The following is a 19,332-nucleotide window of genomic DNA, read 5'->3' on the forward strand; positions in this document are numbered from 1 at the left end:
TATTAACACTCTTGCTGCCAATGATACTGCCAATTCCACTGCAGGCTTGAAAAGTATTGCTCCCTATGAGCCAGGGAATTACCTGTTTTGTTAAAGGCCTGAGTAAAAGCCAGAGTAATGCCGTGGTCATATATTGTTCAGATTCAGCCTAAGCTAGCTTAACCTTTCATGAACGTTACAGTAACTGAAAGCTAATGCCTGAATCATTTGCCTAATGCATGCAGGTATAAGAGCATCAAACCAAGCTGTTAATGAAAACATGGCAACACACCTCCCTCCTTCTCTTGCTCGTTAACAGGCGCTTCAAGCCTCATCCTCTCGTCTCTCCTCCTCCCTCTCCACCCTCTAATCTCTTCTCTCCACTCCCCTCCTGTGTAACTAAAGGGCTTCTCCACTTCTCGCCTGCCTCTGATTATTATTACTCAATTCAAACACATTTGCAATTTTTTCTCATTTTACTGTCACTGTTATTACATTTGTTATATATTTCATAATTCTACACCTTCTTCATAAGGCATGAATCTCATATTGTTTGTTGCAGACCCAGGTTTTGTTACAGTGGCTGCTCCTGCAGGGGTTTGGACGTCACTGTGTGAGAAACGTACATTTTTTACTTGAACACTATTTAATGAATTCCATTCAGGAAATTCAATTCCATTGTCAGGTGAATGTGTTTATTCCTATTACTTTATGCATTACATAACTATTTTGCAGGGTTTCACAATAAGAAAATGACCAAAGTTGCCTATAACATCTAATCTACTTTCCTCTGTTCCATCCCACAAACATCTTATTTTCAGATTTTTCTGAATCGTCCCCAAATGTACGTCTTTTAATTTTCCACTCTACTGCTACTGACCTCCATATCAGGATTTCAGAAGAACCATATGGAAAACCCTAACCTGATGACACTGATGTAATCTGATATACAAGACATAATGGATATTATTTCAAAACTATATAAAGCTCCACAGAGAACCTCTTAACACACCCAGCTGACAACATTTGCGTCAAGGATCACACTTCCTATTCTCCGACACAGAGACATCAGAGTCAGACATAACCCATGGCCCGATGGCCCAGGGCCACTAAAAGCTTACGCAGGGCAAGTGGATTGGCTAGCAACTGGCCAGGAGTGCATATGAGAAGATCAGGGTTTTCCTTATCATTAGCCTATAATTTGGCTGCATGGCCTAAGCATTTTTTCACAGCGCCTATAGGCTAATGAACAGAAAAAAACTATGCTGAGACACATTTCTGTTCGCACTGCGCTGCTTCTGTGCTCTCGTCTGCTCTCTGTGTCGGCGTTTCATCATCCATGAAACAAGAGACACACACAGCGACAGTGAACCAGGTGAAGTGAAGATAAAGTGTTACTCAAGGCTAATGAGTGTTGTGTAGTGGAAGCTTTGAATAATAACCAAACGGGTGTCATTCAAACTGAACATTTTACTTGCAAATATGCTGCAGTTTTACAAAGAACTAGATAAACCAACAGACTTTTGCACCCGACGTCTCGTATTTAATATCACTAAAGCTAGCGACATTATACTGAACAGGTTACTTCAAAATAAAAGCACTTCCTATCAACACTGTCCATAGTAATACTGAGTCATTACCATTAGCAAGTCAAAACATATTTTACTGTAAATAATATAAATAGTATGTTTTAACATGTCTTCTATAAACTAAATTGTGTTCTCTTCTCCCTGTGTATTCCATACTATCTGACTTTACACAAAATATGGAGAAACCTACATTCATACACCGCATTCATTTACTGATCCGATATGTGCCTGATTTTATATTTGTATATTTCTGTAATATAACAACATGACATATCAATAACTAAAGGAAAACAACGTCACTGTTGTATATATTATGTATAATAAATCACCAACATTATGGAAAAAAGAGTTATTTTCATTTTTGGCTGCTAAAAAAAAATATACAAGGGGCCAGTAAAACTCTGATCTACTGGCCAAGCTGGCCAGTGGGGAAAAAATGTTACGTTGAACTCTGGACATGACACATGCATTTTTAGATTCAGCGTAACTTTTAGGCAGAAAAGCACTGTGTGCTCAGGGGCACTGAGAGAAAAAAACGCTGCATGTGCATCTTGTATCTATGACAACAATATCTTGACAACCCCCACTGTATGATTCATATTGCCACTATGCAATCTACTATCTGACATCGGGACATTGGAGCAAGGAGGATGTGGGGGCATGACATGATCCAGAGGAGACAAAAACACTGAGTATTATCACCAGGGCCAGGAAAAGGAAAAAGAGCAACGGAGACGTCACAACCAAAAGTTTGGAGATCTTCAACACAAAGCACTCGGAGCAGCCGCACAAAAAAACCTGGAAATAAGATGCTGGACACTGCACATTCGCTGCCGCAGATGCTCGTTCCTCATTGGGAACATTTGAAAAACACTATGTGGACACAGGGACTTATTGGTTGCCAACTGCCGTACAACATGAAAAAAAGAAGAAACAGCTGCAGTAACAGTTACCTGAGAGCTGGTGTGTGTCATATATCTGATGTGTGGCTGCTACTCATTGATTTACTATTGCTGTGCAAAATCATGTGGAACCGACAGACATCTATGGTTATATAGGCTCTTCAGCTCCCTACACTGGTATAACGAATTTAATCATTTGATAAAAAAACAGACAAAATACACAATAAACAAAGTAAAGATGAATTTGACTGAGAGCATTTTTTTCTTTCCAAAATTTCTATATATAATGGTGAAAATATAATTTCCATGAATTCTTTTGGCTACCATAATTGACAAATGAAAATCTGATATCCTGACAGCCCTATGGAAGTGTTCTCTACTATAACAAGCAACCCAGTAGTTGTACTGTAGCAACACATACACAGACTGCGATGTCTTCCAGTACCACAATGGTTTCAATAGTTTAGATAGGTTGCGTCATTAACAACAAGCATCCTCCAAACGCGACACACCTGCTTTGTGAAAACAAAATCTCGGGTGAAATAATCCAAAAAGGTGTGTTTTTGGGCGACTTTATACAACATACCTCTAGGCTACAACATTAAAACCAATGACGTGAAGTAAATTACATTGACCTTCTTGTTTCAATCAAATGTTCTGTTTGGAAACCCTGATTCCTGATATTCATGTAGATACCACCTGACACACACACTGACAAACACCGTTGTGAACCAAGCATGGTAAGTAGGCACGGACACAGGACCTCTGGGGGTGTCCTGTGGTGTCTGGCAACAAGGCTTTGGCGGCAGATCGTTTGAGTCCTGTGGGTTTCGAGGCGGGGCATGCATAGGATTTGTTCCAGCACGTCCCACGGATCAGTAGGACTGGGATCTGGGGAATTTGCTGACCAGGTTACGGACTTGTAGTTCTTGTCACATTTTTCAGACCATTCTTGAGCAGCTTTTGCAATGTGGCAGGGCACATTGTCCTCCTGCAGGAGCCACTGTCATTGGGGAATGTCATTGCCATCAGGGCGTGCAATTCGTCTGGGTGGGCGGTGTGTGTCAAGTGGCATACATAAGAATGCAAAAACCCAAGATTTTCCCAGCAGAACACTTGATTGTAACAAGATAATTATGTTATTCACCTCACCTATCAGTGGCTCTAATGCTGCGGTTGATTGGTTTATAGTGTAATTCAGACACCAGTGCTGTTTGGAGCATTCCTTTCTGGTCCATCCAAACCCTGTCCTCCTCAAACTGAGATTGATCTTCACTAGTCTTCCTTTTTATCCTCCCTCCCTCTTTCCCTCTCTATCCCAGATGCTTCTTCCTTCACATTTCTCTTGCCGTCTCCTCTGTTCTCTACTCACCCTCCGTCTCTCCCTCATTCTCCATTAAACATACGTTTTTTTCTCTCTCTCCATCCCCAAGTCCTCCCTGTATCCCTCTTTCCACTGCCTGACCACAGTGATTCTGAGGTTAATTAGCCCTCCAAGTGTCAGACTGTTAGATCCCCTCTGCCTACCTGCTAGCTGCCCTGTGATTGCCTCAGTAGGGGGACTAACAAGCTAGTGTGTTAGACATTGGAACAGGCAGAAAGTAAGAAAAGAAAAAGAGAGCACGGGGGAGGCTTGTTCAGAATAATGATTGTGAGGGAAATTTAGAGGAGACAGATCTGAGAAAAGGGAAGCAAACGAGGGATGACAGCTTGGTTATAATGGGAAAGCAAAGAGAAAGGGGAAGATTTTGATAAGTGGTCAAGCAGAACAAAGGAAAAAGGGATATGTAAGGGAATGTGAGAGCTATGACAGGTGGACTGGTAAATGACAAGGGACTGTGAATAAATGTGGGTAGAAGGAATAAGAAATGACAGGACAGAAAGAAATGGTGAAAAAGGATATAATTTGGTTAAGTAGACAGAAGGAAGAAAACAGGCTGGAGAATGATGAAAGGGTGGACAAAGAGCAATAAAAGACATTAGGCCATAAATGAAATGCAGAAGAATGAGTATTATGGAGGAAAAAGGAAAGGATGAGGGAAAAATGAAGAACTAGGAAGATGGACCAAAAAAAGTGATAGACATGTCAGATGATGTATAGAGGGACAGATACCAATTGTGACTATTAAATGCAATTAAACAAAGGTTGTAACTTAGGGCGGGCCACCCAAGTATATTTGGCCAAATATTTTAGCATTTTTTACCAGTTCAAGAGAGAGACACATTCTGCAATCGATAAACTAATGGACAATCTGCCGTCGCACTACACTTCCTGTCTGCTGACATTCATTCATGCAGAGAAAGAAAGAGTGAGAGTGAGAGAGAAAAAGAAACATGCTTTCTGGTACTACATCCCTCCTGTAAACGCACTGATTTGAGATATTTAATGGAGCCCTTCTTATGCCGTTGTTCGTAAAAGCTTGTATGTGCCCCTGGTTGTTGCAATGTAATTCGGTTCCGAGTCGGTTTGGATATTTTTCAACAGGCCGCATCATTAACAACAAGCTTCCTCCACACACAGCTCACCTGCTGTTGTGAAAAAAGAACGGTGGGTGGAAAAATCCAAAACACAAGGTGTGTAAACATATAAAATATATCTATAAAACATATGCTGACGAAGAAAGTCAATAGAAGCAGGCCCATACAGGGAGCAGAAAGTTGAGGCAAGCCAGTGTATGCATTAAGGTTGACAATTAAAACATCACTTTGTAGGCAAAAATCTGAAGCAATTCTGGGGAAAGACAGTTGGAATTGGTGGCTCAGGTGGGTCTGATAATAAAAAGGTGCGGCAAAATGCAAGGAACAAAAAAAATAACAGAAGGGAAAAAGGGTGGACGGAGGTGATTGACAGGCGGAATAGAGGAGAGGGAAGCTGGTGGGAGAGGACCACTGAAACAGAGAAATAAATGAGGAGAGCTGCAGTTCTGATGGACATAAGAGATTGAAAGGGGAGGCTGTTAGCAGAAGAGTGGGAGATGGAGGGGGAAATGTAAAATAGACACCTGCATAGCATCTATGGTTCAATGATACCGATGGCAAGTTTAAAACCATGTCAAGAAAACTGCATGAACTGAATTTAAATTGCACAAACTCTTAGTTTCTGTTGCATGATTATTTCTCTCTCATTGAGTGCTCAGTGCTGATTTACCAGTTATGGCTCTCGTTGGAGAGGGCAGGCGATCAAAGTGGTTGTCAAAATTAAGCATTTTGCAATTGACCTTGATAAGCATTTAGGAGTTTTGATACCTGAGGTCTTTAGTCTAAGTGTGCACCATAGCGAGGTTCAATCAGCCCATCAGCAACACTGGCACTCCAGTTAGACTGAGATACAGTATTTAGATAATCAAATCTACAGAACTCCTGAGCATGTTGTTATTTTCCAGATATTGTTTCATACATGTTAATGTGTGTAAAGTGAAGGTAGGTACTGTACACACCACACCGAAGTCCAGATTCTGTTCGATCCACTCCTGGCCGTCCTTGAACTCCTCGTGCAGACCCATGATGTAGAGGGTGTCTAACGCATCCACAATGGTCGCCCCTAGTTGGGAGTTGCCTGTGTAAGACACATGGTAAAACAAATACGAAAATGAGATTCATTTGTCCAGTCACGCACTAACCAATTTGCTTAATAAAAAAGCCTGCACCTCTGGGATTTATGAGTGGAAAACTAATCAGAACCACAATGGGCCTAATTTATGAAGGAGAAACTAAGACATTTACTGCATTGAAATATTAGGAAATGCTCAGATGAATTTTAATATATGTCATTAAAACTTAAAACCATCAGAGACACACTCATGCAAACACAGAAAGAAAAGGAGCACTCCGTATAGAAATAGCTGTACCTTGTTGCTGTGAGAAGACAGTCACTAACTGAATCAGTTGATTGGTTAAATCAATGCAAAGATGACTTAGATGAGTTTGACTTGCGGTGAAGCTATATATAAGCCTCTGAGCAGCGAAATCAGTGCAATATTATCCACCAACCATCATAAGGCCAATGACACGAGGTGACCACTTGAGCACATACTGTGAATTAGTTTGTTCAGTCCCTTCTGTACCAGTCATCTTTGTTCCTTCTTACACACTCATTCTCTTTCATTTCTTGATTCTTCCACTACAAATATTCTCTTGTATATTCTTTCTTCTGTTGCAACCTGGCTGCACAAAGGAGGAAGAAGACACACTGGTGTGTTCAGATGCTTCATTACATTACAGCTGACCAGAAAATCACTCCTCTCCTCCTCCCAACCTTTCATCCACTGCTCTCAGCGTCCCTGAGGGCCAGCGCAGAGCTGGTGCACGAAGAGACCAGTGAAGTTTGTGGCGAGAACCAGAGAGAAATATTGATACATGAAAGTAAAAATGAGAAAAAGGGAAATATGAAAGTTGCAGAGAACAAAAGGAAGTTGTAGACAGAGGGCAAACAAGAGGGAGGACAAAAACAAAAGAAATGTGAATTGAGAGAAAAGAACCGAGTTAGCAGAGAGACAAAGACGCTAAAGAAATATAAGGAAGACTTCCAACAGTACTGTCAACTGTATTGTAGTCATTGACCAGGCAATACAAAAGCTCTCTCTTTCCTTAAAGGATGGAGATATTGATTAAAATGCAAGAAAAAAACACGAAGACAGCTCAGAGAAGCAAATGTACAGAAAAATACCGACTTACCATTAAAACATTTTTAAAAAACTTGACTATTATCATATGATCAATATGCAACACATGTACTGATGTTGAGTTACTCCTTCACATCTCAAAGTCAATACTTCTGGGTTTGAACAGCGTCTGGAAGATCAAGAAGCAGCTATACAAAGCAAAGTTCAGAAAAATGGGTATGCAGCTATTGCTTAGTTGTCCTTGAAGGCTGTTCAGTGCCTTCCAGACGTTAATCTTTATGCAGCTGTTTGAATGTAAAGCTTCATACAGATTGTATGCTCAGTCAACTCATGGATCAAGGTTAGAATCGATATTTGAACAGCCATTCGAAGATGTATGACAACTATCCATCAACCTGCATCTGCTTGAATATCATGGACATCCCGGCTTAAATAGTGTTGTGATATGTATAACACTTTTCTGTCAATCAGGTAGAGAAGCACTACAAATGAAGTTCAGGACAGTTTTGATAGCCAGAAAATTTGAAAACGTACAAGTCAATGATCAAACATCCCATTACCCATGCAGATACATTATAGTTTTTTTGATTACCACAGAAATAAAATGTTTCTTGTTGCCTCTTATAGGAAAGTTGCAACTCGTCAGTCATCATTGGTTCTACTCATTGCTGTATTTTCACCCTTAATACTCTTCATCAGTGTAATATTACAACAGCTGAGGTCAGCAACTCTCCAACTCCAGCTTTGGGACTCCTAATAATGAACAGCCAGTAATGTGCTTTTTATATTTTACATGCTCTGACGGTATTGTCACAATCACATTCCCTATGCTTGTTAGTTATTGTGATGCCAAAGTCCTTTTAGGTAACTTTTAACACTTGGCAGCCATCTTGGCAATTACCCCATGCAGTTATGGGCTAACAAGACCAGGCCCCAACTAAATGAGTGGGAAGAGAGCCACAACTTCATTGTCAGTAGTCACTGCGATATAAAAACTGCATGAAAACAATCACGACTGAGCTCTCAAAATTGCTCAAAATTGCTTAAAACGTTCAGTGACTTCTCTTCAAAATAAGGTTTAAAACAGGTTTCCCCCACAGTTTATACTACCACACACATGCACATTCTCAAAACACCAATTCCTTTTACTGTGCTGTGACGCTGTCAGCTCATCCTGTCAGAGCACTTGAACAAAGGCAAGTTTAACGCCTAATCTTTCAATAATTTCCCCTTTCTCTGCACCAAATTGATTGAAACTGACATCTCAAATGTGCACTTGTGTCATTGCAAGAACACGATTGGCTGATATGTTTCCCGGTTTGGCTGTGATAAAGCAGACAATTGGCTTTTAGGGGTAATTGGCCCGATATGTGTCATACAACTTATCTCCGGTGTTACAAATTTTTCTGTTTAAAATGCTTTAAGTGGTTTGTCTCCTCTAACATCTCTGGTGCCGCCCAGCAGCTGGTTAACTGAATACAGTGAATATGAATCATCGCATTTCGCTGCTTTAACAGATTTATCAAATGTATTACTTTGGACAAATTATCATTATTGTCCTTTCTCTTGCTAGTGATGGATATATTTCACTGCCATGGCAGACAATCATGTCATCATATAGTAACCAGCGTAAATTTCAAAGTTATGCTAATGAGCACATGATTAAGGAGAGTTACTCATTACAGCAAATGTAGTGACAATCACTTCTGACCAACAGCTCTGTGAATGATCAATTGTACTACACCAACCAGCTACACTTCATTACTAACAGCATGTTCATATTCATGATGGTGCAAGCACTTTGTCTGATAAATGTACAAAGATTACAAAAAGATGGGCTCCAAGGTAGTACTGTATGTTCGTGTGAATGGGTTCATATCCATCAAGATGACCAAAAACACCCCACAGAACTCTGATTTCAGGCAAAGGTTTTACTATTGATAAATTATGTCAAATAATAAATCATGCATTAATTCTACTTTGACATCAGATGAAAGTTTGCTAAAAAAAAAGTAATACCTTGTTGTTATAATGCTAATACAGCATTAGCACAACATTTAAAGTGTAGACTAGTGCTCAGCAGTATCGCCTTAAAATGATTTCTGAAATTGAAACCTCCTCAAAAACACTTCATATATGCTAGGACAACAAAATCAAACATCACAATATTTTTGACCAAATACCTTGATATCATTGTTGTAGGGATGACTGTTGATGCTTTTACAAAATATTAACACAATGAGATTTTTTGATAAATCATCTCATCAGTAATGTTGATATAATGACATAGTGGGTAAAGAAAAGTATATGTAGAGTAGAACAGTCTGCTGAGTTCACAAAATAACCTCACTTACTGTATTAATGCAGCCTTTAAAACGAGGACAAGACAACACACATGCCTTATCATGATTTAACGATATCCAAAATCTAAGATGATATATAGTCTCATATCACCAAAACAGTAAATCACATATTGCCCAGCCGTGATGTAGACAAACAGCTGTTGGGTAGACATGTTTCCCCTTTTTAATAAAAATCATTTTATGTCAACGTATCCGTCTTTACTTACAACAAAACCAACAACAATCTTTGAAGCTTTAAGGAGTTACAACAGTCTCAATATTAATATATAAAACAATGCAACAAAGTGCTCCATGATCTCATCAGATCATCTTGATCTTCATCTACTACAGCTGGCTGTGTTTGGTTCAGTTCGATGGACAACATATTTCAGTGGTTTAAGTCAGTGGCACTGCCCTTTACGCTCTTCCTCATTTCATATCAGCCACAGCGTGTGCTGCTAGAATTCCTGAGCCTGCCGCTGTCCCTCCTTATCTATGACTCAATTCAAAAGGAGAGCTTCTGACTTCATGCAGGAGCTGCGGTGTTATTATCATTATAGACAGGGACCTCTAAATCACTCTAAAAATACACTGCAGTCAGGCCGGCAGGGCTGATAGCAAGATGCCCTGGCCGCCTGCCGGATCTTGACAGATTGGCCCGACTGTTGGTGGAGCAGAGCCCCTCTGCTGCACGGCACAACCCCACCCCCCTCCCTTCTGTCACTTTCATCACCTACAGGTATGCTTTAGGCACTCATAGCAAAGTGACACCATTGAGGCAAAGATAGAGGCATGTCAAAGTTCTTAAGCCAGAGAATATTGCTTTGATGTCAAGGTTTTGTGTAACAGCTCGTGGATGCAGTGCTCCGTGTGTTCACAACAGTGACACACCACCGTCACTGCTGTGAAGAAAATGACTATGTAATTCGGTCATGTTTTCTTTTCCAAAAGGTGTTGTCCTAATTGTTTTAGACACCCTTCTCATCACTTTATTATTAAATTTTTGCCAGCAGACAGCCTCAGAGTAAAACTGACACTATAGACAAAAACACTGGACACAACCTTGCTCTGTTCTCTCTTGTTATCGCTAAAAACATCACAAATACTCTCATGCACAATATGGCGTTAAGTTCTCCTTTAATTACAGCATATGTATAGAGAGCTGAAGTCCTTCCCCTTCTGGAGTCCCCAAGAGACATTACTTCAGGAAAAATGTGTATGTTGGTTAATGTGAGAGACGGATACATTTTTGATCCTGTTTGAATTGTGCCATGAATTACACATATGCCATTTGTCAATGTAAAAGATAATTTTGCTATTGTTTTCTAATTACGTATGTTCACAGTCATACTTGACTAGTATTATTACAAATTGCAACTTTCTTGAGTCTAAAAACTTTCTTTTAAATTGTCAAAACCTTGAATGTGGAATTCATGGCTCAATTCAAACAGGATCAAAACACTATTTGTCTCACATTATTAAATACTACATGCATTTTTTTCTGAAATAAGGTGGAGCTTCTTCACTGGAAGGGACTTTGCCTCGTGATAGCAACAGTACATTTATTTTGTGACTGCATACAGTATACTATAGCAGTACCAAGTAATTACTTTATTGCTCATCATTTACATACATGTGGTTACATGATGTGGCTGAGGTCAACAGCAGCAACTATTATTTTAGTCTTTCAACTAATCAGGCCACCAACACAAACCTCACAATACTACTACTAAACAACTTTGTATAATATGTATATATGTATGTATGATTTTCAAATGTCCACATGAAACACTTTTTAAGAGTGTGCAGATATAAACAAGTATAAATATGAAATAGGACATACAGTATATCATCTTCACAGCATGGTCTCAGACTAGCATTTATTTTTGTTGAGCTAATATAAACTTTATAGTAACAATGCCACTGCGCTTTGCATTACAAGTTGTTCAGTTGAATCCACAATAAAGCTTTGTAGCTGTGTTAAAATGTCTTGTATTTACTACTTCCATTTACTACGTTAGATGATTTATTAAAATCTGTAATGTGTGAAATTTAGAGACATGTTCTGTTTACTGAATGGTAAGATATCAAATACATTTAGCTAATCTGGTTTCATTTTCTTTATGTCCAATATTATGTCTAACAGTCATACCAAGACGTGACTGCAATTTGCTTTACTATTATTGGTGTGCAATGATGGAATTCAACAATGGAACCTCAAAAACCTGTAAAACAAAATGCCCATCACAAATCCTGAGACCCTAAGGGGAGGTCTTCAAATGTCACAATTCAAATCTTACTTAAACCCAATTCACAGGTGGTCTGATATTATATTTAATGTAATACTAAAGTTATGCAATGTTCTTAAATACTTTATGATTGTGGTTTAGCTCCTTTTTCTATTTGTCTTATTTATCTGTAACAACTTATTCACTGTCACTTGGTTTTCATTAATCATATGTATCACCCCTCCCAATTTCTTACATCATCGTAAACTACAAACCAAACTAGAATGTAAATTAGCAGTGTATTTATGTTTCTCTGGCTCGTATGTGTGGTGTGTTTTCACAACCTTGAAAAGTTCTGCTCACTTTCATGTTTGGATATAACCTTGTGGTCACACCTGAGCAGTCTCCCCTCTCCATTTCCTTTCTGCTCCATCACATGCTCCGTCTTTTCATCTGCCCCTCCTTCTTCTACCCAACCATCTGTTTGTTTTCATTCATCACCGTCTTGCTGTGTTTTTTCTAATCTTTCCCTGATCACTACATTCAACCCTGATGCACGAAATCTCCTTTCACCCTTCAGTTGATGCATTTCTGTCACCAATCCACTTTCCTTGAGCATTCTCCTGCTAAATCCCCCTTTTTCCTTGTTAATCTGGCTCGACCCTGCTTTTACCTGTCGTCAGTCCTCATATCCGGGCTGGTATTGTTTCACTATCTTTCTTGTTGACACAGCACTGTCTGTTGCTGTCAGTCTGCACCATCCTCTGTGTATCTGAGTGCTGTGCAGCCTTTCATACCTCGCCAACAGCATCAAATGAAACTGAATTGGCTCTTCCAAAAGGTGGATCTAGGGTTGCCAGGCACTGCTTATCTGAGACAAATTGGCCAGGATGATGTTTATTTATTTGGGGAATTATCGCCATAGCCTCATGCATACACAGTCACTCTCCACTGGAAGCTTAAACACACTTAATCTAACTCTGTCACTCTCTGAACATAGACACATGTACGCCCCTTTTTCCTGTGATTTAATTTACACCACACACCTTCTCATGAACTCTCTCAAACTCTCCAACTTCCTACTCTCCATCTATTACAATCTCACACTCCCCTCTCTCCCTCGCCTCATCCACTATCTTTCTCTCTCAAAAATCCACGCTCCCGGTCTGGGTCGCTGTACCAGTTTCATTAGTCGGCAGGTTTCTGAGCTCTCCGGTATGAATTCACACGAGGCAGGAAAACGTGATGTCATTATTCAGTCTGCATTCTCTCTGTCTTGTAAACTGTCAGCTCTGGGAGAGTGGAAGATGATGGAGAGCTAAGGTAATAAAGTTGATAGGTGTGTGTGTGTGTGTGTGTGTGTGTGTGTGTGTGTGTGTGTGTGTGTGTGTGTGTGGGTATATGTGTGGGAGGTGGAGGGTCAGATGACTACACCCTCAGTCCAGCAGATTCAAATGCCAAACTAAAAGTGAAGGTTTTACTTGAGCTCCAGAGTTGATGCATTACTAGGACTCCCTCTTGTTTTCACTTTAAATCTTGCTAGTGTCCTTTCTGACTTTTGCTTTCGCCCTTCTCCTCCATCCTACTTCGTCTGTAGTCTTAACTGTTGAGCTCCTTCTGATGCCCTCAACTAGGGATGCAAATTTTAAGTAATTTCTTTATCAATAGTTGGCTGCCATAACAATCGATTATCCATTAATTATTGATAATATATGAAATGTGTTGGACATTTTTCCTTTAGCAAACTGTTTTTACCAATGAAATGATCTATGTTTGATGTAAAAATCAGAGTTGGCTACATTAGGAGATTAAGAACAGATAAAGTAAACATAAAGTTACTTATTTTAAATATAAAACATTTTTTATTGTATTTGTACCTGCCTCTGATTGTCAATAAAGACATTTTTAATCTGTTAAATTCTTAAAAGAGATTAGTCGATTAATGATAAACCATTAACATCCTTACCAACCTTACAACCTCACTCACGGTCTTTCCACAACCGCTTTTCTTCCCTCTGCCTACATTCCCTCACTGTAACGTCCAACACAACTGCATCGTAAGGCTGAGCAGAGGTAAGTGAGAAAATACACTTACAATTACAGTGAAGTGGCCCTTTTTAATGATCATATACCACTGTTTAAGAAAACAAAGTCAGCTGACAATACCAACCATTGGATATATCAGTTGGGCTCCAATATAAACAACTTTGCTCTCAAAATCACAAAGATTGATTATTATTATTACATCATCCTTTATTGAAAAAGTTAAAATTACTAAATTGTTCTTTTGCATTCAGCACCAACCTTTTAGCTTCCATTTACACTCACAGCCTGCTACACAATTTGATGCAAACTGTATTGCAAGCTTTAACCGCATCTCTACCTTCACTGTTGCCCCAGGTCCACCGTGGCATTTCAGACGGTTTTGTAATGAGCCCAGCGGCAATAAAACGAAGCCAACTCCAGGCTAATTTAGACCAGTCTAGCTGGCTGTGGAGAACTGGTTACCAACTTATTTGGCACCAGACTGAAACATCTGCTATGTTCGGTTTTCTGCCTCAGAGGGTGACTGGTCAGACTGGGCCTTTCGCTCAACATGAACTGCCTGCCTAAGCCCCTGACCGAATGCCTGTCTCCAGGCCGGGTGCCAAACGGCCTCAGTCTGGACTGGTTTTACTGTGGAGTCATTTTATGGCACGCTGTTCTCTCTGTTCTTACCAAGAAATGGAGATACATAATTTCTCAGCAAACTGTGACATGTGTCACCTCTGTTAAAGCTAAGTGTAAAGAAAATACAGTGGGCTCCAAAAGGCTGACACCACATTGAAAATCTCTAACATTGTCACATAAACCTGGGAATATTCAAAAAGTTTTAGGATTCAAAAAGTAAATGAAAGTGTCAGAATCAATTTGTTATTCTAAGTGAGGAGAGACTCAAATCATGTCTACCAAGGTTTCTAAGAGCATGTGCATGTACTGTAGCTCTGAAAACTGGATATTCAGAAACTGGATCAACTGCATCCAAAGACCAATCAGACAGACTCAAAGGGAGCACACCATCAGAAGATCAATACATCAACATCAGTTCCCTGAGAGATAGTAAGCAACTTCATCACAGATACTGAATTCGCAAAATAAGGAATGAGAGACTCCAATCAGCAAAAGTACTGTCAAAAGAAGGTCGTCTTATCTAAAGGACCAGTAACCACTTTTTAGGGTTGAAACAAGGACAAACACTTGAGGTGGGATAAGAAATAGAATTTCATAGTCTATTTACTGATGAATCCAAGTGATACATTAGTGCCAGTAAAGGAAGGGTGTACGTAAGGAGACTGACAGGAGAGAGAATGACACCACAGTGTTTCAAACCCACAGTGAAAAATGGTGATGAAAGATTCAAAGCTTTGACACAACTACTTGAAGACCAAAGAAGACTAAGGAGTCGGACTGTCATGGACTCTCCTCCACAGTCACCTGACCTCAACTACACTGAACATGTATGGGGGCACTGGAAAACTGAGAAAGCCAACGATCTGTGACATCACAAGTAGCTCTTTGAAATAGTGTCAAATCATGCTGGAATAACATGAGTTGGTAGGTTTTACACAAACTGAGTCCATACAGCTTGAGTGCATGTTGTTATTAAGGCAAAAGGGGGACAAACAAAATAAACTGAAATTGAAAAAATAGTATTACATTCGAAACAAATGCAAAATAGAAACATTTTGACTAACGAATTGAAGCATCAAGTGATTACCTCAACTGAGTTCTGAATGTCACTGCACATTTGGTAGACCTACATTATATATGGTACAATATGTCCAACTAAATGCCAGAGCTTCGAGCTGAGATTAGACTGAATCACACAGCATGAATCCACAGACAGCATGGACTGTTGGTAAATCCCTATAGTTGGCATACAATACTTCTACAGCGATACATAATGTTATTCACTGCCAAGTCTACCTTGCATACATAACTGTAGTAAACCTGATGGCTCTGTAAGCTTCTGTGATTTAGTCTCCCTGCTCAAATGGTTAGTTAGTAACACTATGAGTCAATGAGCGCATATTTCAGCTTTGGCATAATTCATCTCGGTGAAAACTAGAGCCTGATCAATTTATTGTTTGTCTGATATTATCACCCAATATTAGCAGATAAACCAGCATGGGCCTATATGTTGTCCGATATCTGCCAGTCAGAGAAAACTTTTTTGTTTTTACAGAAAAACATACCTTGGGTGATTTAAAATTCTTACATTTCCAGTCAAGTTTACAGTTTCAGTGAACTGATGTCATTTTAGACAATAAATATTATAAATCTGTAAAATATTCTACCTCCATCAGATATCTTTGTCACACTGCTACAGTAAGTGTTTGATAACCACACTTCAAGGAAGGATCAATGCAAAAAAATTGTGTGTTTATCAGCCAATATACCAATATCGGAATTTTTGTTAACACTGTTCTACGTGGCAACATCCAGAAACCACGTTATAGCATCACTGGCAAAAACTGGGAATCGTTTATCTCTTCAAGGCAACACTCTCTTTCAGGGATACATGTTAAAAAGTTAACTAAAAACACTGTAAGGTGTAAAATGATCACTGCTTTAGTCTACAAATGTGAGGGTAGATGGATTAGGTGTTCCTCCTCAACTTTAATCAAGCTATGTTCTTTTTCTTTCTCTCTTCACAATGGTTCATTACCTTTCCCTCACTCTCAAGTTACCAGCTTTCTGTGTTTGGGCTCAAATTCCTCTCTCTCTCTCGCTCGGGTAATTGGTGTCTTGTCAATTGTACTGCTGCTGTTCCTTTTCCTTCTCAATCTGCCTTGCTCGCATTCTGTTTTATGTCAGAATCGCCACCATTATTCAATTTAACTAGAGTGGATCTTGAACCACAATGTTAACAAATTAATGACAAATATATTTATGACAAATTTGACTTACAGATGATTAAAAACTAATTGACACTAATCAATGGCTTATTCTAAAAGAGTTTTGTCTGACATAAATCATCACAGTGGAACATGGTGCAAACATTGCATTAAATAACAATTACAAACAAACAAACACCATATCAGAGGTCTTTAATGATATTTATCAATATTGTAAAACATAGTAGTATGATATTGATCTCAATAATGTCAGCTCATTTCATGGCTCTTCTAAAACCACACCATCCAGATGCTGCCACACTCTGAAGACAATGTAAAAGGACTGCTGTGGTTAATATTATTTGTCTGAGGCCCATTCAAAATGGGTTTTGTTCAGAAAGGGCGAGGCGAGCTCAGTTGCGTGCTGTTGGTTTGTTTATTCAAAGTCCATCATATCTAGCATGTCCAAAAACACTGTACTTTCTTGGGTGCTCAACAAAACAACCGCCAAGTCCTTCGGACGAATGGTTGCTATGAAACAAAAAGGATACCTGAATGGCTGCTGTATGTTGCAGCTCTGTCTTTGTGGCTGCCATATCAGAGAGGCAAAATGTTTTCTTTGGATATCTCAAGATTTTTCTTCCAAACAACTCCACACTTTACAGTGCACTTCCTTTGGTCCTCAACAATACACCTGCCCAGTGTGAAGTAGATCAGAATAAAAGTTCTCAAGACAGACGGACGGATGGATATTCCTTGCTTTATAGTTAGATAAAGTTATTGTTTAAGAAGTCCCATAATGTACTGTGATAGCACTATACTGTATATCTACGTATGTAACATATATAGCAACCATAACATGCCATTAGACAATAAGTTCTTGAATTCCCATAGTGGTGGCACAAACATGCAACAGGTAGGAAGACCAACCTGGTGAAAAAGGGAACTTCTCTGTCACAGCTTTCCACTGTCACCAGTCTGTAACCTGGCTAGTTATATCAAAATTAGTAGAAACCCCCACAGCTTCAGAGCAATGTAGAGCTGCATTGTGTGTAACTCATCCAATTACTCAGTGGCACAACTTTGAAGATTTAAGCTTTAATCGTCATCTCGTCACATACAATAAAAAACTAAAGCCTGCGGGTACGAACTTACAAGGTAATGTTTTTCATGAAACTTCCCCCTTTTTCTTCTCTGTTTGAGGGGCTTATGCACATTCCTGCTGGACTCAGCAGCAGGCAAATCCTCCTGTTTCCTGCAGGTCCAATTTGGCACCAGCAGCCCTGCTGAAAGTTTAATCTGAAAGGAAAGAGGGGAGTAAGGGAGGGCCAAGTCGAAGAGTTCTGAAGGAAATGTGACGTCTTGTAGGGAGCAGAATTCAATTCTCTCCTCAGTCTCTTTTTGCACTGCAAATGTGTCAAACAAAGTCTACCAAAGCTAGAAATAATGTTGTAGGCTGATACATCAAAATTGGAAATATACCAATTACTGCAAACAGGAGCAGATGAGGACGGGAAAAGAGACATGTTGCTACCATCCAAATGCAAACCAACACCTTAGGTGTAAACACCAGCATCATGCTGAAACATCTTCTGTGCAACATGGGCTTAAATTTCAGGAATGACATGTATCTGACTACACAAGTACCACTGTTTCCCCCCAGCACGTCTGTTATAGGGGGTAAATATTGTATGTTATAATATTAGCACCACACAGGCAGACTTTTTCTTTATTATTCTCGCTTTTCATCTCTTTTAGATGAAAGATGGACAGACAGTTGCTACAGCTCGCTCTCAGGCTACAGCCAGATCGACTCGCCCATCAGCCCTCAGCATCCAAAACCCCTGTCGTTCTTGCTGCACAGGGGCTGAAAATGACCAAAAAATGGTTGAACAAGTGTCACCATGAAATGACTAAATTTATAGTGAACAGCTGATACTGTGTAAGTTCACCATGACTGTTAAGATAACTTGTTTCATGTAAGCAAACAGGAAGCCTGAAGTAAGTCATACTCATCTGAATCAGTCTGTACTCAACCTACTGTAAGAACAGCAAAGCAAATGTCCAGTACAGACAACCAACTACACCATTAAGTCCATATGCATGTGTCTGAATCTGAGACTCAGAATAAATCTTTTGAAAGTCAAGAAGCTGTGGAACTTGGTCCTTTCTCACCTATTGCTGTCTTACTGAACTGGAACAACACGTCTCTGACACCAAATTAATGCCAACTAGCGAACCTCTGCAATACAGAAACAATGCTGTTCTCTTACTTCCACGTCTTCAACATGGACCATCAACTTTTGAGTAGGGCTGGAAGGTATGGCCATAACATAATATCACAATAATTTTAGGCCATATCAGGATATATATACCTCAATACTTTGAAATCTTCTCAAAAGCGCATCATAAATTTTGGGACTGGGCAACAAAATTAAACACCACAATATTTTTGATCCAATAGGCCCCCATACTGGAACTGGTAAGTAGTCTGGTAAGTTTATAAAATGACATCAATTTACTGTAATGCAGCCTTTAAAACCAGGAAAAGACAACACTTATGACATATCACGATATGCTAAATCTAAGACGGTATATAGTAGAGATGCACCGATCAGGATTTTTGGGGCCGATCACCGATCACCGATCACCGAAAGCAGTATCTGCCGATCCCGATATTGCCGATCACCGATCACAGCGTCAAATCCATAAATTCTTCTATATTGTTGTCTTGTGTAACTTTCATATATTTAATTAATGATTCTTCTTCACAACATTGACATTGTATTATTA

General features: G+C 39.5%; 1 protein-coding gene across 3 annotated transcripts in view; it reads right to left on the reverse strand.

The window, feature by feature from the left end:
- man1a2 (mannosidase, alpha, class 1A, member 2) overlaps positions 1-19,332 on the reverse strand; it is a 141,108-nt gene that overhangs the window by 61,056 nt on the left and 60,720 nt on the right. For all 3 annotated transcript variants that reach the window (XM_084361748.1, XM_084361749.1, XM_084361750.1), the window contains exon 5: positions 5,908-6,026. In XM_084361748.1, the coding sequence (XP_084217874.1) occupies positions 5,908-6,026 (119 nt within the window). The remainder of the gene's footprint in view (positions 1-5,907; positions 6,027-19,332) is intronic.

Source organism: Pagrus pagrus, assembly GCF_965226575.1.
Source record: "Pagrus pagrus genome assembly, chromosome: 9".
Taxonomy (NCBI): domain Eukaryota; kingdom Metazoa; phylum Chordata; class Actinopteri; order Spariformes; family Sparidae; genus Pagrus; species Pagrus pagrus.